Source organism: Rhizoctonia solani, chromosome 2, assembly GCF_016906535.1.
Source record: "Rhizoctonia solani chromosome 2, complete sequence".
In the NCBI taxonomy this organism is placed as follows: domain Eukaryota; kingdom Fungi; phylum Basidiomycota; class Agaricomycetes; order Cantharellales; family Ceratobasidiaceae; genus Rhizoctonia; species Rhizoctonia solani.
In genome coordinates, this window is record NC_057371.1 from 1 (window position 1) to 24,620 (window position 24,620).

General features: G+C 47.5%; 8 protein-coding genes across 8 annotated transcripts; 5 read left to right on the top strand and 3 right to left on the bottom strand.

The window, feature by feature from the left end:
- Positions 1 to 2,077: 2,077 nt before the first annotated feature.
- On the top strand, positions 2,078 to 2,722 carry RhiXN_04620 (uncharacterized protein; the record flags this gene model as incomplete). Its single annotated transcript, XM_043324437.1, has 1 exon — positions 2,078 to 2,722. One exon carries the CDS (start codon positions 2,078 to 2,080, stop codon positions 2,720 to 2,722), a length of 645 nt encoding a protein of 214 aa, XP_043176856.1.
- Positions 2,723 to 2,832: 110 nt separating this feature from the next.
- Positions 2,833 to 4,174, bottom strand: RhiXN_04621 (uncharacterized protein; the record flags this gene model as incomplete). Its single annotated transcript, XM_043324438.1, has 4 exons — positions 2,833 to 3,147; positions 3,202 to 3,401; positions 3,455 to 3,954; positions 4,011 to 4,174. 4 exons carry the CDS (start codon positions 4,172 to 4,174, stop codon positions 2,833 to 2,835), a joined length of 1,179 nt encoding a protein of 392 aa, XP_043176857.1.
- Positions 4,175 to 4,809: 635 nt separating this feature from the next.
- On the bottom strand, positions 4,810 to 6,624 carry RhiXN_04622 (2OG-Fe(II) oxygenase family protein; the record flags this gene model as incomplete). Its single annotated transcript, XM_043324439.1, has 5 exons — positions 4,810 to 4,860; positions 4,917 to 5,552; positions 5,607 to 6,056; positions 6,113 to 6,309; positions 6,375 to 6,624. 5 exons carry the CDS (start codon positions 6,622 to 6,624, stop codon positions 4,810 to 4,812), a joined length of 1,584 nt encoding a protein of 527 aa, XP_043176858.1.
- Positions 6,625 to 6,833: 209 nt separating this feature from the next.
- Positions 6,834 to 9,902, top strand: RhiXN_04623 (Hydrocephalus-inducing protein; the record flags this gene model as incomplete). Its single annotated transcript, XM_043324440.1, has 11 exons — positions 6,834 to 7,028; positions 7,109 to 7,532; positions 7,601 to 8,175; positions 8,234 to 8,299; positions 8,347 to 8,673; positions 8,722 to 8,751; positions 8,809 to 8,877; positions 8,938 to 8,999; positions 9,065 to 9,173; positions 9,230 to 9,363; positions 9,419 to 9,902. The coding sequence occupies 11 exons, from the start codon at positions 6,834 to 6,836 to the stop codon at positions 9,900 to 9,902; spliced, it is 2,475 nt and encodes an 824-aa protein (XP_043176859.1).
- A 2,203-nt stretch (positions 9,903 to 12,105) lies between these two features.
- Positions 12,106 to 13,035, top strand: RhiXN_04624 (uncharacterized protein; the record flags this gene model as incomplete). The annotated part of the gene is made up of 6 exons (XM_043324441.1): positions 12,106 to 12,164; positions 12,227 to 12,470; positions 12,522 to 12,711; positions 12,767 to 12,811; positions 12,880 to 12,969; positions 13,022 to 13,035. 6 exons carry the CDS (start codon positions 12,106 to 12,108, stop codon positions 13,033 to 13,035), a joined length of 642 nt encoding a protein of 213 aa, XP_043176860.1.
- Positions 13,036 to 13,613: 578 nt separating this feature from the next.
- On the bottom strand, positions 13,614 to 18,273 carry RhiXN_04625 (ATPase; the record flags this gene model as incomplete). The annotated part of the gene is made up of 10 exons (XM_043324442.1): positions 13,614 to 13,721; positions 13,773 to 14,295; positions 14,344 to 14,601; positions 14,661 to 14,878; positions 14,934 to 15,140; positions 15,188 to 15,219; positions 16,871 to 16,942; positions 17,001 to 17,788; positions 17,848 to 18,100; positions 18,159 to 18,273. The coding sequence occupies 10 exons, from the start codon at positions 18,271 to 18,273 to the stop codon at positions 13,614 to 13,616; spliced, it is 2,574 nt and encodes an 857-aa protein (XP_043176861.1).
- Positions 18,274 to 18,428: 155 nt separating this feature from the next.
- Positions 18,429 to 19,404, top strand: RhiXN_04626 (uncharacterized protein; the record flags this gene model as incomplete). The annotated part of the gene is made up of 3 exons (XM_043324443.1): positions 18,429 to 18,549; positions 18,603 to 18,852; positions 18,909 to 19,404. The coding sequence occupies 3 exons, from the start codon at positions 18,429 to 18,431 to the stop codon at positions 19,402 to 19,404; spliced, it is 867 nt and encodes a 288-aa protein (XP_043176862.1).
- Positions 19,405 to 21,051: 1,647 nt separating this feature from the next.
- RhiXN_04627 (uncharacterized protein) lies at positions 21,052 to 23,460 on the top strand (the record flags this gene model as incomplete). The annotated part of the gene is made up of 7 exons (XM_043324444.1): positions 21,052 to 21,163; positions 21,258 to 21,516; positions 21,567 to 22,348; positions 22,420 to 22,482; positions 22,534 to 22,712; positions 22,766 to 23,234; positions 23,282 to 23,460. 7 exons carry the CDS (start codon positions 21,052 to 21,054, stop codon positions 23,458 to 23,460), a joined length of 2,043 nt encoding a protein of 680 aa, XP_043176863.1.
- Positions 23,461 to 24,620: the final 1,160 nt, after the last annotated feature.

The window sequence follows — 24,620 nt, forward strand, 5'->3', positions numbered from 1 at the left end:
AACCTAACCTAACCTACCTAACCTAACCTAACCTAACCTAACCTAACCTAACCTAACCTAACCTAACCTAACCTAACCCTAACCTAGTAATGGATTAAACTGGTGGATAAATCAGTGCTTGGTCTGTCCTTGGCTTTCCACTTTTGACTTTTGGTATGCTAACTTCTCAGTTTTGCCCTTGTTGACTCCAAAATAGAATAATACGCCTTCGAAAATCGATCCCTCATTACTCCCAGTTGCTCGCGCATCATCGTACCAATACTTCAGGCACTTAGACCTGAGCGATTCCGAGACCCAGCTTCCCCTAGATCCTCGGTTGTTCAGCATCCCATACTTTAGCTGTTTACGGACCCTCACCTTTCATATGTACCGCGGGGAGGATAAACTGCCCTGTTCGATTTCGAGGTCATGGATGGATCTCTTGGTTTCATCTATTCAAGCAAGTGGACTCCTGTCCAAGATCATATTCAATGACTTGCCTAGCAAAGATGTGATTGAGGCCCTAGACGCTTTTGGGGATCATCCAGCTCTAACGGAAGTTCAGCTCCGTCGGATTCCAAGCGATGAGGAGCACATTCAACGTCTTGCTATGCTGCTTGTGCGGCATCCTAAGCTGGAAATTTTGGAGATTCCCTACAGCTTGCTACGACAAAGCACCGTGCCAATCTTCCTCCAGCTTGAACGCTTAAAAGTTCTGTCGCTTACGATGGGGACGCTGGGTCGTGTTGTATCTCCGCATGCTCCAGCGCTTTTTCTGGACGACCTTTTGTTCACCCTTTCACTTCCGACCCTACGGCGACTCTGTTTTGAAGTTTCGCCTACATATATTGGTCTACTACCAATAGTAGCTAATCAAGTCGAAGAGCTTGGGATATGGGGTCAAGTTCTTCACGATCAGCAAGATTCAATCCAAGAGCTCTGGATCCAAGAGCCCAGAGGTAGCATAACAGAATACTGCTCTGCGTTGCAGGCTATTTGCCGGATTGCCCCAAAGGCCAAGCGCATGGACTTTGGCCTTAATCATCTCTGTCATGCTTTCATTGATTGCCTCACTGCGTTTGCTGACTTGAAAGTAGTGAGGACATATGGCTGTGATCCGGAATCAGCAGTCATGGACTACGCTGAAGAGCGTATGCCTGAATGCCAGTGGGTTTTTGGGGAGGATGTTTATCGCTCATAAAATAGCACTTCATTTGAGTATTTCTTGAGGCTAAGCCACCATGTAAGCTTGGAATAAAATCTAGTTAGGCTTAGATACTATGTAACGTTTTCTTAGTTGACATATCAATAGATCAGTCCGAAACTCTAAATTGCCTTCAGCAGCAGAGCCCCGAAACTCCCTTTCCAAGTCAAGCCACGCATGCCATAATGACAGTGGGGCTTGTTCAATTGACCTTGCGCGCTGAAACGAACACATTTGTTCCCACTAAGGACATATAGTCAAGTTTCAAATCAATGATGCAGATCTAAAAGAAAAACAAGAAAACACACCATTGAGATTGACTAAATTGAGTCTCTGCTTGGGCAGATCTAGGCGAATCCGGGTGTCTTAGTTAATGCATTAGCCACTGATTTAAACGCCCCTTGTTTTCTAAAGCTCAGCGTAATTGGCAGGCCAATGAAGAGGGCTGACAAGAGTTAGACTAGGAGCAATAGATTCAAACCATGTCTCATGTCAAAGGTATTCATGGATCAGCCATGTACCAAGCGTATTAAGATCTTGTGGCGGTAGCTGGCAAGCTTAGGGATCTATGATGATTTATCCGATTTATATGGCCTACTATATTAAAGTCAAGGTTTGTCTGTGAGTATCAAGGTGTATGCAAAATGGCACTTGATGTCTAAATGAATCAAGACATGCAATTTGATACATCTGGGGAGCATCTTATGGTATTCAAGATTGGGATCTCCTCCCAGTGGTGTCTACGACAAAGTTCCTCATGATTGGAGTCTCAGATCAACTGCTTTGCCAAACGAGACTTTCTTTACCCTTGCTGAAAAAACCTTATTCAGGCAAATGATATCACAGCCTTTGTAGTGGCCGTGTCTTTTAAATGAGCTACATTGTATCCCAACTATGAAGTGGTTGGATACTTGCAATTATAAAAGCCAATGTCAGGACTTGTTGAAGAATCTCTCTGAAGCTGAAGCAAAGGCACTAGCCAAGGCCAGAGAGGTTAAACCCATGCAAATCCCATTAGACAAACTATCAGTATTCTGGACTAAGCACGAAAAAACCGGCAAGGACGTATTGTATGTTGCAGAAGGAGACAAAGGGGATGGCGTGGGTACTGATGGCAAAGAAATGGGGATGGGGACAGGGACGGGAATGGTGAGAACTGTCATGAATTGGGGTATGTGGATAAACTCTTTGGGGCTTGGTATGGATGAAATGTGGGCTCCTGCGGGTGCCAAAATCAGCTTAGGTGGATCCAGCTCAAGAGAGGATCTGCATACGAGACTTCGCATCGCAGTACCTAATGTTCAGACTGGGGTGGAAAATGCCATCACATTGGTGGCGCACCCAACAAATCTCTTGCAACCTCTCACTAGCACAAACGTCTCCCAGTCAACTGTACTGTCTTCTGCTTGGGCGGGTGAAAGGCCGCCTGTCGCTAAATCTCTTGATGCACTTAAACTATCCCACGTCTTATACAATTCCATCCACTGGTGGATGAACTCCTGTGATCACGAGAGCACGCTTTACGGTAATCCAGCGTAGACGAGGTTAAAAAAAAATTGCACACACGATACATAATATATGTCAAAAAAAAATGAAGAAAGCGGCAGCACAGCCCTGGTACACATTGCTCAAGGCCAAGGTTCCTAACCTCAACCTTGCATAGATGCCCTTATGGCGTCCGAGACCTGCTGTGATACCCGCCTTGTCATCCCAATTATGCGGGGAACCGAGCGAGTTGTGGAGCGTGCAACCGGCGCTGGCTTCAGCTCCTGGCGGTCCTTTTCTAGCTGGGTCACGAGCCGAGCCTGAAGCCATTGTAACGGCAGGGGAATCATTTGCTCTTGGACCGAGAGCGCATGAGACGGGGCCTTGTTGCATATCCGGACCACATCATAGAAGCTCATTGTGAGCTGAGGATTACTTGGCAAGGCTTCCGCTGCCTCTCTTGTTTCATCAATTATGATCTGATTAGGAGTGAGATATCTATCTGTGACTCGGCGTATGAATAATATACACACCTGCCAACCACTACGGTTCCATATGCCGAGCGGGGCCTGACCACTTTTGGTGTACGATGAGAAGTGGAGCTCCGGTTGGACAGACTCTTCCGTTCCCTCGCTTCTGATGCTCTCCGCTCTTTCGGCCAAATCTTCCGTGTCAGCTTCGATTGCGTGGTCGGCCTGCCCTAACTGGCATTCATCCAAAGGGAAGTCTTCATCTGGAGATATAAATGTCAAAACCCTAGAGATCAGACAATAGCTTGAGATTTACCTGGATTCCCGGTGGGTGGACGCATCCATAAGCTTATGTTGGCTTGAAACCCCAGCTTCTTACGCGGATCATTATACTTCATATCGCAAATGATGACAGCATGAATCTGCCTGTCTGAGAAGTGAAGATAATCAACTGCCTTGTCCAAGGCGTCTTCGAGGCTCTGAGAGAAGCAGACCTCCATGACCACGCGCGGGCTATCGGCTGCTGATATAGGTCTCCCTGGATTGCCTGTGGTATAATACTCCAGGTAGAGCGACCCATCAGGCTGGTAGTACGATTTTGCTTTCCCGGTCTCCCGGGAGACCACCAATGACCCTTTCGTGAGCTGAACGTCCGAAGATGCCAGTCCATAGACCTTCGGAATCCCACAAATGGCTAGCTCAGCCAGTCGCTGGTTGATCAGATCACACTGACCAAACAGCCACAGTCCTGGAAGCTCGTGAAAGGGGCCAGGCATCTTGAAGTAGGCAGTTTCTGTCAAAGCACTCCAGTCAAATCTGACACAGACCCCTGTTATTTATACTGCAAGGAAGAAAGCAGCAAAGACACCAACCGTAACTTATACCCTTGGCTCAAGTAGTACTGATTCAGCTCCTGAGCCTTGGAGAAAGAGATAGCTCTAAATTCCTGACTGGGGTTGGCTCTGGATGGAATCCAGGTCTTTGCACCAGCGGGCGAGGGGTTGGTACGAGGGGATCGCTTGCCAAAAGAGAACATAGTAGGTCAATCAGGAGGATCTCTGGGTTCGGGAACACGTGCGGTGGTTGAAAATCGATGAAAACGTGCCTTCAACATTAGCACGTGACTTATACCTATCAGTCACGTGATGCACCTTTATCCTTGCAGAAATTATATTATTTGAAACGTGAAGTACAAGTGAATACCCAAATCTCAAAAGTCTTCTGTTAAATTGGGAGAATCCTGTTTCTCATAGACTGGTCGTGCTGAAAAAGACAGACAGCTTACTAACCTATTGAAATGGTTAAACAAGGTACGTTGGCCCAAGATGGGCCTGGGGGCTGAGTAGGCATCAGGTACTCACCGTAGCTCACGTTGAGCTATATTACAAAAGCCAGATGTGCAGTGAGAGATAGGGTAGTGTGATTGACTCAACTAAGTATAAGTCCAGATTGTAACTTGATTACATCAGTCTAATTTGGTGCAGTTGTACAAGTAGCCTCCTCTGCTTCTTTACAGAACATATGGCTACGTGTAGCTTACTCTTTGATTATGAATTGCAGAGAATCATACTGTTTATATATGTCTATGAACAAAGAGAGAACTAAATAAACAGGTAGAGCAAGTATTCAAAGCTTTTGAGACCCGACTGCCCATACTTAGACTTTGCTGGCCTACGGCCCATCAGCTTCTGAACTTGCTTGAGCTGAATGAAACTTGAGCTTCTATAAAATAACCACGTATGAGTAAAGAGGAAACCCGGTCCTGAAAGGTAAATTACCTTGGTTTCACGCATTCCTGATGTTTCCTCTTGTAGCTCAAGATGCGCTTGTTGCCTCGCTGCTCGCCTCTCCTTTGCACTTTCTAATTGACCCCGACACTGCGCAACCGTAGGGCGAGATACGTCTGGCATTAAACCGAGCGCTGTCCATGTTGATTGCCGGCAGAAAGATATGAGCGCTACCCGTGAGCCCCCGGTCCACTCATGTACCATGTGCCTAAAGTTGTACCCATCAAAGGCACCCAGAACGCCAGGTGTCCATTCTAGACGGAGATTCAGGTCGGGCAGCTCAAGATCTCCCCCAGAATTGAAGGTGCCCAACACGCCGATGATGTCAAGCCCAGCCCGAATACCCTTGGAATCCCGGTGCATGCCGGTAGTGCGGTTCACGGCCACCCCATAGCATGGGAATGCGCTGGTCCATCCGTTGGTGACCGTGGTTCCTGTTGGCCCTTGGATGGCGGACATATGAGCTTTGAGCTTACGTAGACTCTGGCTGAGAGAAGGCTGAATAATATCCGTTAGTTTGATAATTTGCTTGTCGAAAAGGCGTTTTGCCTTGAGAAATGCAATGGTTTCGCTAGTGGCTTCAAGAAGCGCACCACGTAGATGTACCGACATCTGGATAGGTTTTTTCTAGGAGAGGATTTAGTACCAGAACTAAGTTGAATATGAGTTTGAGCTACTCACGTATTGCATTCCTGTTTGAGACCATCCAGGGGAGAGATAGTAGGCGAAGGGGGACAAATCTGCAAGCGCGGACCCCTGGTCGTCTGGAACGGAGTCTGAATTTTGATGTAAGCTGAGCAAGGGAGTATAATGCCCCGCAATAGTGATTTCACCGTCGACCTCCTCGTAAGCCGGTGGTACCAGCTGATTGTCTTGCACATATGCCGGCTCTTCCATAGTACATGGTGAGAAGTCAATCGGCTCTTCTTGACTTGTTGAATGCACTTCAGGGTCCTCAGGCATATGCAAAGCCGCTCTTGAAGTCTGGCTTCTCGTTGCATAACGCGCCTTTGATGAGTGCGGATCATCTTGAACCAGCTGTGGTAAGGTTGTCCTGCGATCGCATATCTCACTGTCTGGAGCTGGTCGATATACGCCTGCCAGCGAGGCAACAGTCCTCATGAGGTTTGTCTAAGTAGATCTCAAGTCCAGTCATCACGTTACTAAAAGTCACAAAAAATGCATACCTGCAAACCCTTCCCAATGAAATCCGGGAAATACCATAAAATGGGTATCCCGGCCTTATCGGTCAAAACCGCTGGTCCACCACTACGGGTTAAGCGTATGGGCTGCTTGTCAAGCCCTTTAAATACACCAGCTGTGTGAACGCCGATGCCCCTTGTACGCTGTAGCTCGAATTCTGAGAGATAGAAGTCTAGTTGAACTGCAAGTGAATCAAAGAAAACGCATGTCAAAACTGTAGGGCAGCAAATGCTCAAAACGGCTTACTGGTATTGTTCAAGGCTTTGGTAACTGCATCCAGCATTTTTCGTATCATATCATTCTCAGTCTTTGCCAGCCGTTCGCGACCAGACTTTCTTTTGCGGCGGCGCAAGCTTTCGTCAGGAATGGGTGCATTTCGAACCGCCTCTTTGGAGCCATTTGGGCAAGTTTTTAAGCCGTCGAATAAATCCTCTGTGATATGATTTTGCCAAAGAGATAGTTGCTTGTTGGTGCATGACTGCTTCGATTTTGACATGGCGACGCTAAGTGAGCTTGAAGTAAAAAGTCTTATTCGAGCCTTCAACATAGGGTCTTACACTATACGTCTTGTTGATGAGCTTTGCAAATTCTGCCTCAACGTGTCCTGTCAAAAGAGTCACGTGATCGTGATTTTCTGCCTGCCACCTACATTCGTCCACGCGAACATCGAGCAAATCAAACTATTTTCTACCACAAACTCTCAAAATGTCGTCTAACCAAAACATTGCATCCTCTAGTGCCGCCTTTGTCACTTCAGCTTCGAGGGACGCCGCGACGTTGAGGCGCGTCAGTCCGATGAGGCATTCGGCGCTGTTTGAAGAGCTTGTGCAAGGCATTGCAAGCACTAGGAATGTGTTTGTCATGTCGGGTGACGCGGCGATGGCTGGAAGTGGACTCGCTGTGAGTTTTCTTTCAGGTGTGCGGATTGACACGTAATAATATTGAAATTCAACGCTTGTGCCACAAAGATGCTCCATCAGACGGCTGAAGGGGGCTCTGGCAATAGCTACTGGGACATGATCAGAAACGCAACCCAGGACGTCATGAATCTGTCTGAGGATCAACTTGCCAGATACAATCGTGTCATGGCCCTTCGAAGAATTGAGGCGCGCTCAGCCAATCGCAACAGGTACATTGACTATCTGGAGCGACTTGCTGGCGCCAACAGTCTCGCCGGATGCGTGACCGCGAGCATTGACGGCCTTGAAGGTAGATGGTCTGCCAACGTGGCCGCAAAGGTTACCGGTCTTTATGGAGACAACAGTCGTCTCCGTTGCTTGACATCCTCGTGTCAAGGTCTGGGTGAGGCCGCAACCAAGAAACTCGACGACGTTTTCACCAACCCGCCTAATCTCAAGCCAAGTGGGGATGATCCGCGAATCTGCCAAGACTGCACAAGAAAAAGTTAGTTATTGATGTTTTTTCTGATGTTATATTGCGTGGCCGCCGGATCCTGACTTGGAACGGTACAGACCTCAAGAATAATAAGCTGCGTCGAAGCGGAAACGACAAAACTCGATCATTGCGGCCAAGTGTTCAGTCCCGCGTGGCACTATCGTTTATCCCGGTGGAGATCCCCGACTACGATGACCCAACTGGGGACTATGTCGATGACTCCGCTTGGGAAGGCAGCAAGGTAGGCCGATCGAAACATGCACGCGGCAAAGGCAAGGAGAAGATTGTCGAGAAGCCTGAGGTGATAGTGATCAGCGATAGCGAGGATTCCGATGACAGCGGTCCTTCAACTCAGCCAGCACTCAGGTCCAGACGAAGGATGAAAAAGCACGTTGAACTCACGCAGACGGAGTCGACTCCCCAGTTCTACGACGGGGAAGCTTACCTGTTTTTGCTCGTGGGCCCACCGCCCCAGGATCCGGAAGTTCTTCAATTGGTCCACGCTTTCGCCGACTCTGTGCATAGCAGAGCTGGCGCAGTTATCTGCCTGAGCGAAGTGCCATTGCCTGGCACCAAGTACGATTATATCGATTTCCAGCTGGAAGGCGATCTCAATCTCACATTTGGGGAAATTTTGCGGGCGATGGAACAGGTACGTCATTGAGAGATAGTGACAGAAAAATAATGATCTCACCTTGAATACCTTATAGATGGCCGCCATGGAAGCCTATGGCTCTGCCCCACCCAGACTGGCCGATAGCGACTTGTGGTTTGAGGTAAGTTCTCAGAGCTTTGCTAAAGGCTTATCTAACGTTGTTACTAGCTACTTCGAAGGGATGTATCCGTCCGCCAGACGGAAAAGGAGACCTTGTACGAGGGGCAGCTATGTGGGAATTGCGGCTGCTCGATTACGGAGTATCTGGCTAGGTGCACGGAATGTTCAGCACTGTACTGCCACCGTCAAGTAGACAACGACAACGAAGACGATGATCCGGAGGAGTTGGACTCTGGCGATGATGATTTCGCGTACCACGACGCGTGCCTTATCTTCGACTTCTTTTCTCAGGAGGGCACCAGAAGCATTGAAGATGCAAAGAAATCATTCGTGTGCCCAGCTTGTTGGGACCATCGTAAGAATGGTTTGTACCCGGTGCGTGATGCTCAGCCGCAGCAGCAATATAAACTAACACAGGCATAGCATTTTGTGAAGCCAATGTGCCGAGACTCGGTTGAGCTTTGAACCAGTGAATGGCCTCGCTTAGTTATGGTTGTCTACTATCTGCAGGAGTTCTGGCCTCACACGCAACACTTGATAACCATGACCAGTGGGCTTTGGAAACAGCTGGGATGGGAGGTAAGAGATGGTACCAAATATCTCAGCGATACTACTAAGCATTATGTTTTACATGAATAGTTTCAAGGCTTTTCCGTGCGACTACAACACTTACAAGACAGGAGCGATGTCACGGCTCAGTTGTAAGTCAATTTGAGCAAGATTGGACTTTGAATTTGAATTTCATAATGTCTTTGACGTTTATCAGGCAATGGGAAGCAGGATCTTTTCAATTCATGGCGGTGTTCATTACGCATGGATTGACAGAAGATCAGGGGTACCAGCTAGACGACTCCGAAGCTGTGCCTCCTCTTAATGTAGGCTCCAGTGTGGTGTTATGAGATTTTTGATTTAAAGCTAACATACACTTTAGCTGCTGCAATTAACACTACCAGTGGCACAAACGGCAGTCAATGGTGCCAGCCTGACCTCGGTGTTTTTCTTTGCCTGCGGTCATCCTATGATGAGCCCGACCACGGTCTCAATGCTTCAAGATTGGGTGAACGAGTGAGTGAACCTAACGTTTTCAAACCCTCATGTAAATTAAACTACAAACTGGCAGGGACGAAGAGCAACGAACCCTGGTCGCATGTCTTAACAAAAAATTGTCGCCGGTCTACATGTTCAATTGGTTGAACAAGGCCACAAAGGCTTTAGCCGAAGAGCCCAATACGGTCCAAAAGACGCTACGTCTGAGTTGGCTCAGGGACAGCATTGCACCGAGTCACTCAGATCTTCTGTTCATGAGCAATGGGCATGCTGCAGAGATGTGGCTATACGCGCCTTTCCAAAGCCGGCCTTTGGGGAGACCGTTACCAAGCCTGTTGAGTGTATGCCCGTGCTCATCGGAAGGCGAGAACCAGCGCCGGAAAAAGATCTGGAAAGTGGATCACAACGGCAAATCAGGTAAACAGCTTTGCGACGTTGAGGTCAAAGCCATATGCCGAGCATGTAGACAGAAGTGGCCTCTGCCTCAGGAAGACATGAAGGGTATCTTGGTGAAAGTAAACGGGGTCTATGCCGCAATCGTTCCATACTTCTCGTAATTTACCGGACTTTTTTGATTAATATCACTTTAATATACTCAATCACAACATTTGTCTACTTTCAGTGATAAGATAAGAAAAATGATCTAGTAATTTGCATGAGTTGTTAAAGCACGTGCGTAAGACACGCTATGAACAAGAAGCTATTGAGAGACAACTCTTGTTTTAACCTGACATTATATATAATCATGTAACCTAGCAAATTTTCGTACATTGAGTGGGAACGTTTTAACCCAAGCGTGGTAGAGACTTTCTTGCCTCACAGAGCGAATTCGAGCGATCGGGAAAGACACTTTTCTTTGCTCTTTGTTTGCATACGTTTATCCGGCTTATTTATAAATATCTACCATTGCCATGTCTCCACACCTGTTTGATAGTTGGTGCACGTGAGAGAAAACCAAGGTGGCAGCGTACATGTAAGCTGACTAACAGAGTCCGGGGGCTTGTTATTTTCACAGCTGTGTTTTGCTTTTCTCTGTATAAAGATATAAGTAATTAACTTAGATAAATGAAGGTTCCCACTCACAGCTGCTCTAGCTTTCTTCAGACCGGAATTTTGGTGTTTTCTCTTTTACTGGTCGTCATCAAAGCAGAGTGGTTGTAAGTTGTGTGTGTTGGGTAAAGACCCCAGACTCCTTTAGTCAGTGTTTGTGTGTGGCTGCTCGGTTTTTCCTCATGTGTCAGCCTAAACGCCAACAATTAAACGAGTGTGGGGGCACAACAGAGGTGTATAAAAATATGATTTATATGTATGTATGTATACGTGGTCAATAAACAAGGAGAACTGTCTTTCCTGATCACTCAAATTCGCTCTGTGAGGCAAGAAAGCTAGCACTTTGTACGATAAACGGCCCAAGCGCCGAAAAGAAGCGATAGGCCCCACCCAGGTGGTGGCTGATGGATGACGCCTCCTTTAGGATTGAGATGGCTTAATCAACTTGCTAAGGTTTAACTTGATCTACCCCTTACGAGTTTGCGTTGTTCCATCTCATCTTAACCGGAATGAGAGTGTGTCAATTAGTATATACGGATGTTGATTAACTTTAACACATAGAATGGGGTAATGATATTATGCTTCCAATACAAAACAGTTCAAGACATTTATTCTTATACAATGTGACCAGTTATATGCATGGCCCCGATATCGGTTCGCCAATGCATGTTTTCCGGCCACAAAGATAAAAATAAATACCCCAAAATAATACATAATTGAGGAGCGGGGGAGCTGTGCGTACCTGGGTGACCAACAACAAACAAGTTGAGACAATTGATGGCCACTCATGAATGAGCACAAGCCAAGAGCAGAGCTCAAATATTGTCTCAAATTGCGAGGTGTAGCAAGAAGTAAAGCCATCACAAAGAACCAATGTACTCAGGAGACAAGCTCCTAAAGGAGCATCTGTCGAGGCAAAGCCTACTTCCTAAGCACGCGGCATGGACGGGTACCCTGTCACAATGGCAGCTGACGGCATCATCAGCCCCCCATGATTGAGGAATGGCTAGGGCAGAGCCCGAAAAGATGCGCACATCAGCCACCACAGGCAATGACGATCTATGAAACGTGGAGCAATAGGAAAGGATTGTGAGCAGAGACTACTAAATGTCACCTCAAAGTTACTATGGACTCACGACCGGGCATGAGAGCATGAAACGCGTTGGGACAACCCCTCACTAAATGAGGATTTTGGTTGGAGGCAGAGCCTATTTGGTACCAACGCGCAGCCGCCATCAGCCGCCTGAGCCGCAGTGACAGTAACATAGCCCGTTGAAGCAGCCGTTCAAACAAGCAGATGAAACGGTGACATATCCCCATACGGAATTGCTCGCCTGCGGTCAACATTAAGACCATCCCACAAGGGGGCATGGGTCGGGCAGAGCCGGCAACGAACAACGCGCAAACAAGCAAGTTAGATCCGTACAACACACATTCTCGACTGAATCCCCCCGCACTGGTCTACTCATTAATGAGTATAGACCTTCCGGCAAAGCCAAGCACGCGGGGGGTATTTCAGTAGGTGCGCGCCCACATAGATTAGCAACAATGAGAGTCAAAAACTAGGTGCGCACCGAAAGTTCTCGCCCTTCCCATAAACACCTAAAGAAGTAACGCCCTCGCCATGATTGGTCGTTTAAAGGAGGCCACCGTAAAAACAAGTTCCCACGTCGGCGGCTCATGAATGAACAGTACGCCCGGGCAGAGCCCATGAATGACGATGGGTCCAAGTTCGGTGAGGTCGAAGTCAGGCAAGCAGGGATCGAAAGGTAGGGATCGCCGGCCGCACCTTTCACCGCACGTCCAGGCGACCCGTGAACGAGTAACGCAGGGCAAAGCCCGAGACAGGACTGCGCGGCTACGAGTACGACGCGGGGAACAGCAGTGACGAAGCTGAGGAACGACGCGCAACGACCACACGCAGTTGTGGCTCACGAATGAGCATCACGGGGCAGAGCCCAAACGGGCATGTGGCGAAGGCAGTACGAGGAAGTGGGGGGGCGGAATTAGCGGCGGGGCGGGAGGCGGGAGCAAGGGAGGTGGTGGAAGTTTGGTTGAACGAACATCATCAGCACGTGATTGTTATATACAAGACACAGTCACGTGATGAGGACGGATGTTGACAGCTGGCTGCGTCATCGGGCTCGTCATCCAAAAGGGAGACCCTGTTGAACCCTGCTTTAGGCGCCGCGCCAAGACTGACCTTTCGTTGCTTTCCATCCGACTTCGTTGCCTCTTTCCCTCCACGACAACTCATCATGGGGAAACACACGACCGTTAGAAAATCCACTGGGGGTAAAGCCCCTCGAGAACAATGTAAGTATTACTCCATCGTCCGTGTACAATATGCTCACCACTATCACCATACCAGTACCTCCAATCATCTATTCGGACGATGAGGATGACAAACCCACCGGTAAGTAAACACGTTCAATCACGCAAGCAAACTTTGTTTTGAACGTCGTGCTGACCTCAGCTAATTAGCTTTCTTGACGCCAAACGGCTCAAGCAGTGTTTCCAAGGGGCTCACTTCAGGCGAGAAGCCCAAGCTCTCTAATGACCATCAAGTTATTAGTGCGTGATAGGTTTTAATCGCACTGGTTCTAGCTAACTCAACCTATACCAGAAACAACAAAGTGATAACTTGCGATGTCTCCTTTAGCTGCAGTGCATTTTTTAAAGCTTGATCTGATTGTTTCGGTTGACGAGAAAGAGCTGTAATCATATACTACCACTAAATACTGAATGATGCTGTTTATCTCACACGTTGTTACACCCTGTTGGACCTCTCGACAACATGGCACATATTGGTTGCCACCTTTGGTAACCGTATATGCCTAGTAATACCTGAGCACCTGTTCAGCGTGCCGAAGCAAGTTCCGATAAGTGATGTAATCATAAAGTGACAATTGTGAAAGTGGATACTTGAGCACCCGGGCTCTCTCAATTGAAACTCAGTCATTTTGATTAAATCCGTAAATATAAATAATCCACAATGTTGGAGAGTAAGCCTGCCATTGTTTGAGGCTCGTATTTCTAAACTGTTGAGTCATACCTTCCATCTTGGGACACAGTTTCTCAATGCTTCATTTCACTTACCAAAACCCATATAACGAACTAAATGAAACCACTTTTGTGAATCTGGGGTGAAGAGAAAATGTACTTTCGAGCTCATGTAATTACTTACACAATAGCCTACATTATTATGATACAATACATTACTCAGCTACATTCATACTGGATTCATCAGCCAACGCTTTTGACCCCGCCTTGGTCCACATCTGACCAATGTCCACCGGGTGAGGTTTTTTCCCTTCATTCGGCGGCTACAGCTACAATTCAGATTGTGAGAATAGTAAAGTGTTTTTCGTGCTCACCAATAGCTTCATGCGAACGTTTCTTAACGGATGAAACCCAAAAAGACCCTTGTTCGTGTCCCAAACCTCCGACATGAATGTAACCTCATGATAAACCAATTGTTTCCGCGAGCCAGGGAATATTCCAACCTGTAGCTCCATTCCGCAGCATCTGGAACGATAAATAAATATAATCTCAGGCCCGTTAGGAAGCTGCTTCTTAAACGCCCAGTCGGTTTGCAGGTTCTCCGAGCATCCGCATATGGCTCGAGCCACAGGCAGCTGTACACCCAGCGGTCGTAAGGCTATAGGCGCATACTGAACCTGCCGGACGTTGAGCGTCAGTTTCTGCTCGGCCCTATCCATGATCACCAGCCCAGTATGAATGCGGGCTTCTTTAGATCTTCCCCATACGCCAAACAGCGTTCGATCCAAGCCGGCACCAAAGTAATACAGGTTGACGAAAATTTCTGGCATCATGTACAGATACTCGCACATGAGCAAGGAGCAAGTGCTTGGGAGCACAATAGACGTGAAGGCAGTACTAAAGACTAGCAATCAGAATCGTAACGTTTGTTACATGCGTACTTACCGCTGCAGATACTCCTTAATCCTATTCAGAGAGCCTTTAGTTTGCAGGTTAAACCCGCAGGACACACCAAAAACGCGAGCAGTCAATGCTCTTCGGGCAATCTTTCTCAACGTATGTAGGCACGTCTCGAGAAATTGATCTTCTGCAACGCTCGAGCTCTTCTGATTGCCGTGTTGAGAAGTATGCCACCATCCACCTTGCGGATCTCCTTCAGTGAGAAAAACGATGGCAAGGTGGAAAGGGCGATTTGCGTCTATCCTACATTGAGTAGAAGGTCAATCAGTTCGACCAATAAATCAGAGTACAGTGTTACCTACTCGTCAAGCAAGTGTGCTGACTCGCCTTCTCTGAATTCTTTGTGTATAAGCCGCGTTTCAGCGGTCACGGTGACGTGAAAAGCCGCCAAGGCAGCATGCAGTTGGCGCCACAGCGATTCTGCCAAATGTTGGAATACCTTGAGGTGATATATTACCAGTATCAATGAGCATGTCGGCGCTACCCTCATTGTCGCCTTGTGTCCTCGGTTGATGAAATACTAGGAACAAACAATAATTGATAAGCTCACTATAATAATTTAGAGGCCCACATACTCCGATTGAAGTCAGGCCGCGCTCAGACACACACCGCGGACATGGGAAAATGTCCCCTTTATCCAGCATACTCTGAGGGATCGAGACGCAGGACTCCGTTTCCTCTTGTGCGTCGTCAACCTGCTTTCCGATCAACGTGTAACAACAGGCGTTTGTGCACCAGAAACAGTCGATCAAATTTCCACCATCTTCGCACAAGTAACAATACTGTATGCCGTTTGTGAGAGATCTCAATCAAGTAATTTTGACTTTACCTCGTCGTTCTGTATTATCTTTTCCTCAGAGTCTATCAGGACAGCGGTCAGCAGTTTGATCAACTATATTCAGGCTTGGCTCACCCATTGACACCGGTGAGCTGTCAATTTGCTTGATTGATTCTGTGCACGTGTTATTGATTTCCTAATCCCATAAATAGCCGCTAGCCAGAGATACGTCTACACACCTGAGGAGACAATTGGAGAAGACATGGCGCAACGGTTGAACTATGGTTGTAAAAAATGGAATCACGTAGCACGCGTGACAAACAATGCAGATCAAAGTCACGTGAACAGGGTCTATATAACCCCTAAACTAAAAAAGGCAGGGCATTATTTAAGATCCAGCCGTTCACCATTGCTCATAGGGAATTATGGGCAATTATTTATGTGATTCATTTTGGAATCCCAAGGAAGCCCCGGACTTGAATCATAATGTCTGAAAACTCAATGATTCCAGGTTTTATGCGCCAGGCCCTTATTTGTGACTACATAATCATGTTTTTATTTACTACTTCGGCACCTGTCTTGGAGCTCATGTTCTATACTCTGATACACTGTGAATAAGGCACCAGACAAACCAGTTGGTCTTGCTCCTGTTTAAAAACACTCTTTTTCAAATTCACCTCCCACACATTGTACTTTTCCAGTAATTCTATAGTTATTGATGAAGCGGTATATTGGGGACCTAATGGTCAATTACATCATCAACGCCCCCTTTGACAAACAAGGGTCAAGGGAAGTGGGTAACTGAAGACTGAAGTAAGACATAGAAGCATTTGGGGGACGGGAAGTGTCCTCCAAGTTATCAAGAGCTGAATTGCTCAATGTAAGGAGTGAGCTCAGGTATTGATCCGGCATGCAAAGTGAAGATGCTTTCAACTCCTTTATCTCCTTCCCAAACTTGGTAATTTAAAGCATGGGTAGGGAATTGGAGTTTCTCAGCATTGTTAGGCTCGACTTTTAATAAATTGTGTGCTTAACCAACGTGAGTAGGTAGTTCACTAAGAATATTGTAAAAATCAAGGCCAATCAAATGGGCTGCATGGAACAAACCAATCCAGGCTTTTGGCTAATGTGGAGAATAACCAGCGCAAATAAAGATGATAACAGGATGTAAGCAAGAGAGAGATACAAGTATCAAATCCTCATACGGTAGCACACAGGTTTAACCCATGCTTAAACCAATGGCCTTTCCTAGCACACATTGACGACCGTAATTTGTGAGTAGCGGCTCCCTATATATCTGACACAGCATCCTGAATTAACATTAGTTCAGTCTCTTTCTTTGTTTTGGTTTCTGTTAACTCTTCAAAAGTCCTCAGTTGTTTTTAAATTGGATAAACAGCAATTCGATAAACCCTCTCATGCCCGTGACTTAATTTTGAATTTTGCTAAAGATTGATGTGAAGCTGATCACCATAAGTTACAAGCTTAAGTGAATTTAAAAAGATGATCTATTTACTAGTATTGAGATAATATGCAACACTAATTTTCCAACAAATATGTAACGGACTAAGAAAGGAAAGTTGTTTAAGAATGTGATACATTGACATGTCATCGCACCCAGTGTGTATCAGTTTTCCAAAACCTTATGCGACGGCGCCGAGCTGACAGCTGGAGGCAATATCACTCAAATGAGACTCGAAAAGATATATCTGTAGAATCAATGATTGCGCTTACAATTGCCGGGGAAGGTCATTTGAGAATCAATATTCCCTATATCCGAAATATCTTTGCTTGCAGATGGCAAGTCTGTAAGTTCAATCAAAAAGAATGAGCAAAGACTAATATGTGATGATTGAAACTCTACCTGAGGCCGGTGAAGACACGGTTTTCTCATCCTCGTCTGAGCTAGATTCAACATAAATCGGCTCTGTGACTCTTCTCTTCTGAGATGTGGAAGCCTCTCCTTGACCGGAGTACACTCTTCGCTTCCGGTTGTTATCTTGATCTTGGCGTGCCTTACCCTTTCCCAGATGTGCTTGAGAAGGCCATTTGGATGCCTCGCCCCGAGAGCCCCGGACAGATGTGATAACCTTCTCCTCACCAGAATCAGGAGCGTTGGTCACCTTGACCTTCTTGTGTTTCGTTTTCTTGCTTGACTTTGATGACGACCGTGCACCAGATCGACTTGAGGCCTGTTGTTTCTTCTTCCGGTTTACTCGCTTTTCGCCCTTGGTGACAGGCGGCTTGGTCTGGACAAGCACCACAGCTGGTTCCTCCTCACTTGACGATCCGGAGTCCACAGTGATATATTCCGGGGGCAGCAGGGATGAAGCGGCAACCGTGGTTTCCAAGTTTGCTTGCGACTGATCATCAGCAGTTGGCAAATCCGACCAAGCCTCGGAAGCGTCACTCTTCCAGTATGTATTGACGAGGTACTCCCATTGCTCGTCTCCCAATGCGTCCCACCATGCAGGCCTTGGGCTATGCCATGGCAGTGGTTTGAAGGCGGGACTAGCTGAAACACCATCAGCCGAGGTACTTGCCCAAGACTCCGTTACCGGTCGCCAATAGCCCCCATCGTACTGCGCATCGGGCTCCAGCAACGCGTAGCTATAGCCATGTTTTGTTTCTATCCAGAGTATGTCCTCCGTCCTTGCAAGAATAAGTGAATAAATGAGTATATATGGAGGCTAGGGTAATTATTAACTTACCCATTTCGCCAATTGATGTTCCTTTCCTTGGATATATGGACAATGTTTGTAATTATGATGGTTTCTAAATGCTTCTCTTCCCAGTCAGCTCCCCAATGTCCCAACCACGTGAAGTATTTGAAAGAGCCGCACAGCGGCGTCACAAATCCAAATGCAATGATACCCCTCCACCAATACGCATCAGCACCTTGATGGGGGTATGCGTATTTGGTCCCCTTGAGAAACATGAAGCCGTCTAAAGCACGAGCAATCACTAGCAAACAACGTAAAGTAGATAAGTTGCGTTTAGTTATTGAATTGTTGGCTCTTACCTTCCCCTTCGCGGAGCTCTTGAGGAGACTCAGGATCAAGGGTGATGAATTCGGGCTGAATTTTGTAACCCGCATATGGATTGACAAGAGCTGTGGACTGAGTGTTGGCCGACATAGTGTGTAAGACAAGTGTACGGTAGGTAGTGGTGCGGGAAGCAAGGAACCAAAAAAAAACGCAAGGCCTTTTTGGACAACATGGTCACGTGATATATGTATTACGCCTCGTGTGACGCGTTCTTTGTTTGTTCGTAAAACTCACCACCACGCATTATGACATCTTTTGTTCGCGATCAGCAAAGTAACTGGAGAAAATCAAACTGCCGACAATCTCCTGCGTCGGAAGGCGAGTTGTTGGATCCGGAACGGGCTGTTGGTCACCTGGCGTCAAAGAGTGAGTTCATTGTACATTCATGCAATTACGTTCATAATGTATCTCACTCCTAGATCGTGCAAGAATTATCAGCGCTTTTGACTTTACGATTGATGGTGCACCAGCTTCCATTGAGCCACTGCTGCAAGAACAACGCTTTCAAGGCTTGAAAGTCACGGGAGCAGTCTCGAGCTTACTCGGGCAGGAAGGAATTTATGCTCAGGGGCTATGGTACGACAACAAAGGCCGATTCGACTGGGTTTGGGCACATATTGATAATGTGCTCAAATTGGAAGTACGCCATGACACAAGGTTCCGAGGCGGGTAAGTCAACGTTTATGAGTTGAAACAAATGTTTGGATCTCATTGGTTATTAACAGAGCTCAATGCATCTGGATGACTACTAGCGTGGGGGAGTATGCAATGGGGTTTCCTCATAAGTCCTACACCAAGTTTTGGAACACCGCCTTGGCATTTTTTGGAGCACCTTCAATAGGCCCACTATTGCAAGATGACTATCGCCCCGACTGGTGGCCAGCACAAAGTTCGGGACTTTGGCCAGGACTACTGCGTCCAGGAGAGGAGCAGTGTGTGTTGACATGGGAAGAAGAGCTTCGACAGATGACTGAACGTCTCAGCGTTGAGGCAGGTGCCAACACAATCGATTTGGGCTGCTCCAGCGCTCACGGGAGCTCCGGCCAACCGGGACAGCCAGCGCACAATCTTCGCCAGCTGCGACCATGGAACTTGGCCTTTGATGGGGGAATCAAGGCCAAACGCAAGGAACCATACGATGAAGTCACAAGCACCGACCCAAACACGTCCTCAGGTAGCAAGGGACGTAAACGTAAGCTAACCGGTCGGGCAAGGGCTTGAATTGGTGGAGGATGGTTGATGCGTACCTGTCACCGTGGGCGCTCTTGAACTTATGTATCTACGCTGATATGCAGTATAGGGTAAAATATATGCAGTGCTCATTCCCAACTTGTTGCAAGTGAAATAAACTACTCCCATCAAAGCTATTAGTCACGCCACCAAAAACTGCAACCCTGTGAATCGAAGGTTGGGGTTACATGAAGCTACAAATAGCAACTTCATATTTTGATGAGAGATAAGAAGCAGACGCCTGTAATAGTACCTTGCGCTTGGTACACCACTAAGAGTAGATTATAGTTGGGTGGTCCCTAGCGTAGCTTAACCTCTGCTAAGTATCGCATTTAAGCTCTCTGCTTGCTATCTTCCACAAGACCCCATATGTGTATGACCAAACCAACCAACCAGACGAACCAACCGACCAAACCAACCGAACCAAACCAAATGGGATAATTGCATTAGCAAGCTTAGGATATGCTGGCTTCCGTTCTTGTTTCCTCGGCTTATAATCTGTGCCCTGTAAGCCTGAGCTATGTGGACTTGAATACACATTGTCTCAGCACGCAAAAGCAACTCTATTAGTTATCCATTGATTATATTGCTTCTAGTACCTTGTCTCCTATTTGTATTAAGTAGCCGACCTTGATAGCCTGTACCTGGAACCAATCTCAGCTTGCTAACAACTAGATGCTAATCAAACTACCATTGACCCAGCGTCTATGTTGTCTCTATTAAAAGGCTTCAGTTGTGGCCTATAAGAGAGTGTCGAAGCAAAGGTCATTGGTGCCAGAGCAGGCTGCTCCTAGCAATTGATGAACATTGGCAATAAAGACTAAACGGTCAAACTGGAAAGCCTCACGGGCAATACCATGAGCAGAGCGTGGTTCCAGCACCTGACCGGGGAGCACAGCCTCAGAGAAAATGGTAGTGGCCCAGTTGTATGTTTGAACCGGGTAGCCTTTTGGGCACCTTGTATATAGATTAAATAATCCATAAGCTTTTCTATAATATGAATTGTAGACCAAACATCTGGGAGAAGGGGTGTACTATACTATCAGCCTATTGCCATCTGGGCCTCTGCATCAGACGCTTTGTTAATTTCCCTTATGGCGCTTTATGCGCTGGCTAAGAGTTCTGTTTGGTGCGGTACGCTTGTATATAGTACTTGAATATGGGGTGGAAGGATGCATTAGTACATATGATGAAAAACCGAGTGTACAAAATATGATGCATGACATGTGAGATGGGTTGACTTAATAAACAAGCCACAACGACACTAGATTGTATAATGCGCATATAATTGATTTCACCTGAATATTTACATTAGCCATTGCATATATAATAGAGTGCCAACGCAAAATTCACCAAATAGCTTTTGCCAAATAGCGCTCGCTCCAACTTGTAGCGGCCTGCACCACAGTCCGGTTAATAACCACAAATGTGGCAGGTGGCGGCGAAATACTACCAGTTAACCGGGATAACCACCTGATTGGCGCGAGTGGGGAATGCAGGATTCACCATCGGTTTACCAGGTTGACCCATGATCATTGATAAGGGCACTTCACGTGACCGCGCTGATCATGTGACTGGGATGTTGTGACACGTGTGTTTTCACATTTTCCTCCCTACCTCGTTCACGCATACTTTAACATGTCTACTGGAATTCCCACACTTATTCAGGAGGTGTATCGCGGGAGCTCACTGACGGCGGAAACAGTGACTCTGGACCCTGAAGCCCCGCGGTCAAAGAAAAGTCAAAATGGTACGTGACTTTCTCGCGTTAAATAATTCATTTATAATGTTCTGACTCTCAACACGTTCTTGCATTTGGTCTGTTGATTCTTACCTCACTATAGAGGTGATTGTCCGTGCATTGGATGGTTTTGTTTTCGTGAAGCATAACAAGTTGGTCTATCCCCGGTACCAAGACTCGACTCCTGAATGGTGGGAAGACGTACAGGCCTACGGGTACGTGACAGCGCTTGTGGGCCAGTTCAAGTTCTTTGTCTGGGCGGGGTTTATGGGCGAAGATTACTCGGACAAACATCTGGTATTCATGTGTATAAAAGACATTGTGGGGATGGTGAAGGAATCAAGCCCTCACTGGCGATCTGGGTAAGTCATTGTGCTAATTTGTCAACTGGATAGAACTTATGGTCGGACAGCTTCGAGGAGATTCTGTGGCTGGAGTCAAAGGCCGGATATAGCTATGCGCTGATGGAGCCGGATGCAATCTATGATGAGGTCAGGTGGGCTGAAGTGATTCAAAGCTGGACGAATCTGCCGCCGCCTCTGAGCCAGGAGGACCCGACACTCCGCGAGGTGGACCGAGCCGGCCCACAGCCCGAGTGGTGGAAGGTCAGGGGCGGGAAGAGTACTTGGGAGTGGTTTACCAAATCGATCCGGGACGCAAAGGCAGGTGCGAAACGGAAAATAAACCAAGATAAGCAAACATCCCGGAAGCGCAAGAAGGGAGGAAAGCAGGCCACGCCTTCCCCGTCTAAGAAGAGGGCAGTCAGCCAGGATGTCGAGTACAGCCCTGGAAAAGGTGATCAAACTGATGATGATGATGTAATCTTCGATCGCAGCAAGTTGCGACCGCGTAGATCGTCGGTTCGGTTTGCGGAGAGCCTACCAAGGTCCGATCCCCGGGATGACGAGGCAGAGGGAGCCAAGGTGGAAGCGCAGGGAAGGGAGAAAGGGAAGGAGGTAAGTGAGGATGAGGAGGACAGTGATGAGGAGGAAGAAGGACAAGAAGAGGGGGATGAGAAAGAGGACGAGGACGAGGAGGAAGCGGAAGACACAGAGAACGAGGAAGACAAGGAAGACGAGGAAGACGAGGATAAAGGACGGGAGAGGGGGGAGAAGGAGGGCCAAGTTGTGGCCATGGAGGTTGACGAGCCGGACGCTGAGGTGGATGCTGAAGGGGAAGACGAAGGCGAAGACGGTAAGTTATTTGTTTCTATCTTAGCATATGCAACAATTTTAAATTATTCGGCACTGACATTTTAATAAAAGTTGCCATGTCAAGTCCGCCTGGCAAAGCTACTTCCTCCAAGAAAACTCCTGACCCGGAAGCAGGTAAGTCGAATTTGGCAAAGCGTTGAGAACTATAAACTAACGGATTGAAAGCTTCTCCTTCACGTAAAGCATTGCCTGCCCCCGCGCAATTTGCGCGTACACCTACTCCGGGGCCCGAGCTCGCTCTTTCTCCTGTGACTCCCTCCGATCCGGCGCCTTCCCCAGTCACTGCGCCTCCAGAAACTTTGGGGTCTACCCTCACTCCTGCTCCCACACTTCCCCTTGCTCCCGTGCCTTCTTTGTTGCCGCGCCGGCTTGTACGTCTCCGCCTGCGCCTTCCCAGGATCCAGCTTCTCCTCCGGCTCTGGCTCCCCCTCCGGCTCCGGCTCCAACTCCGACTCCCGCCCCAGCCCCAACCCCTCCTCCAGCCCCGGCTCCTGCTCCTTCTCCTGCTCCTGCTCCTACTCCTGCTCCGGCTCCTGCTCCTGCTCCTGCTCCGGCTCCTGCTCCGGCTCCTGCTCCGGCTCCTGCTCCGGCTCCTGCTCCTGCTCCCGCTCCCGCTCCCGCTCCTGCTCCTGCTCCTGCTCCGGCTCCTGCTCCTTCTCCTGCTCCGGCTCCGGCTCCGGCTCCGGCTCCTGCTCCTGCTTCAGCTCCAGCTCCTGCACCGGCGCCTGCTCCGGCTCCTTCCCCTGCTCCTGGTCTGGCTCCTGGTCCTGGTCCTGGTCCTGGTCCTGGTCCTGCTTCGGCTCCAGCTCCTGCACCGGCGCCTGCGCCTGCCCCGCCATCTCCCATTCTTCCTGCATCTCCCGCCGGTCCCGCGCCCCTTCTCTTGAGCCTCCCTTGACCGCTGTGTCTTCAGCTTCTGTGCCAGCCGGCACACCACCCCCAACCCCTCCCCCTGCGTCTACGAACGCCTCTGTGCCTGCGACTGTCACTTCAGTTTCAGCACCTATTCCCCCTGCCGGCTCCTCGCTTGATGCACAGTCAGTCCCAGATACATGTGAGTTCGATATGGACAATACGACGGGAAGGCAGTAAGGAGCTATTCTTTTGTATATTCTGTTTTTTTTTTGTGAATTTTGAGGACTTGTTTTCATATAAAACGGTCCTATATGAATATATATATTACATCCTGTTGCGGAAAAAAGCAACCCACGTAGCTGAAATTTATCAAACATATGGTAGGCTATAAATATGATATCATAGATTGGGCAGTATATACATGTCATCATAGTAAGTAAATGAGCAGTTGCCCGTTTTGAAATGACCAGCCTGCTTTAAGCCTTGGAGTCCATTCCACAATGTCCAAGTCAACTTGCTTCATTTTTGTGAATCCAGCCTTGGGAAAGCTCCTGGCGACAAATTCGGTTAACCCAAGTGATAAGTACAATGACTGAAAAATGCGGAGTACGTGCTAAGGCTAAGAGCCACCTGGAATAGCGGGACCGTCAGAAACTAATTGTTGGTCGTGAGTAATTTTCTCAGACGTGTAACCCACTTCCCTCCTCAGAATCTTTCATCAGGGAGCTTTTCCCAATACATATTGGTGGTATTGGGGCGTCAACTGTTGGTTGGTTAGCCATCATTATCCTTCTGCCGTGGTCAACAATGGAAGATACTGTGCTGCGACCAATAAGCGCTTTAGACCTGTTGGGTAAGTGACCAGGACAGGAGTGTGTCTCAGGGGTCATGATCGGAGTCAAAAATGGATGAGAGTTATCTGTATTAGTCAATAAAAACTATAAATGAATATTCTGAGATATATTTGGAGGTCTACATTGTCCAGCGCAAGACCTTATGAGTCGGTATAAAAGACAATAGAGCATTTGCATGTACCCAACTTGTTGTTTTGAGGCTTTGTTTTATCAGTAAGTGCTTTATGCAAGCTACAAGAGAATGATGGCTTTCTCCAAATGTCCGATTGTTTATTGAGAAATAAAACATCGCTTTCTATGTTGGAGATGAGCCACATAAATGTACTATTGACAAACATACGGGCAATACTAGGGGCTCCTCCCATTATAGCCCTTGTCCTTCCAATTGCGTGTTGCTGCATAACCTTCCAGAGTCATAAAAGGTTGGATATGAATACATAAATTTGCTGTTTATGGTACGTTCATAATTTCTCATATGCTGATGCTATCGCTTTCTGATTGGGATATCATGAAATCCCCTATGTTGCTGCTTAGAATCTGGGG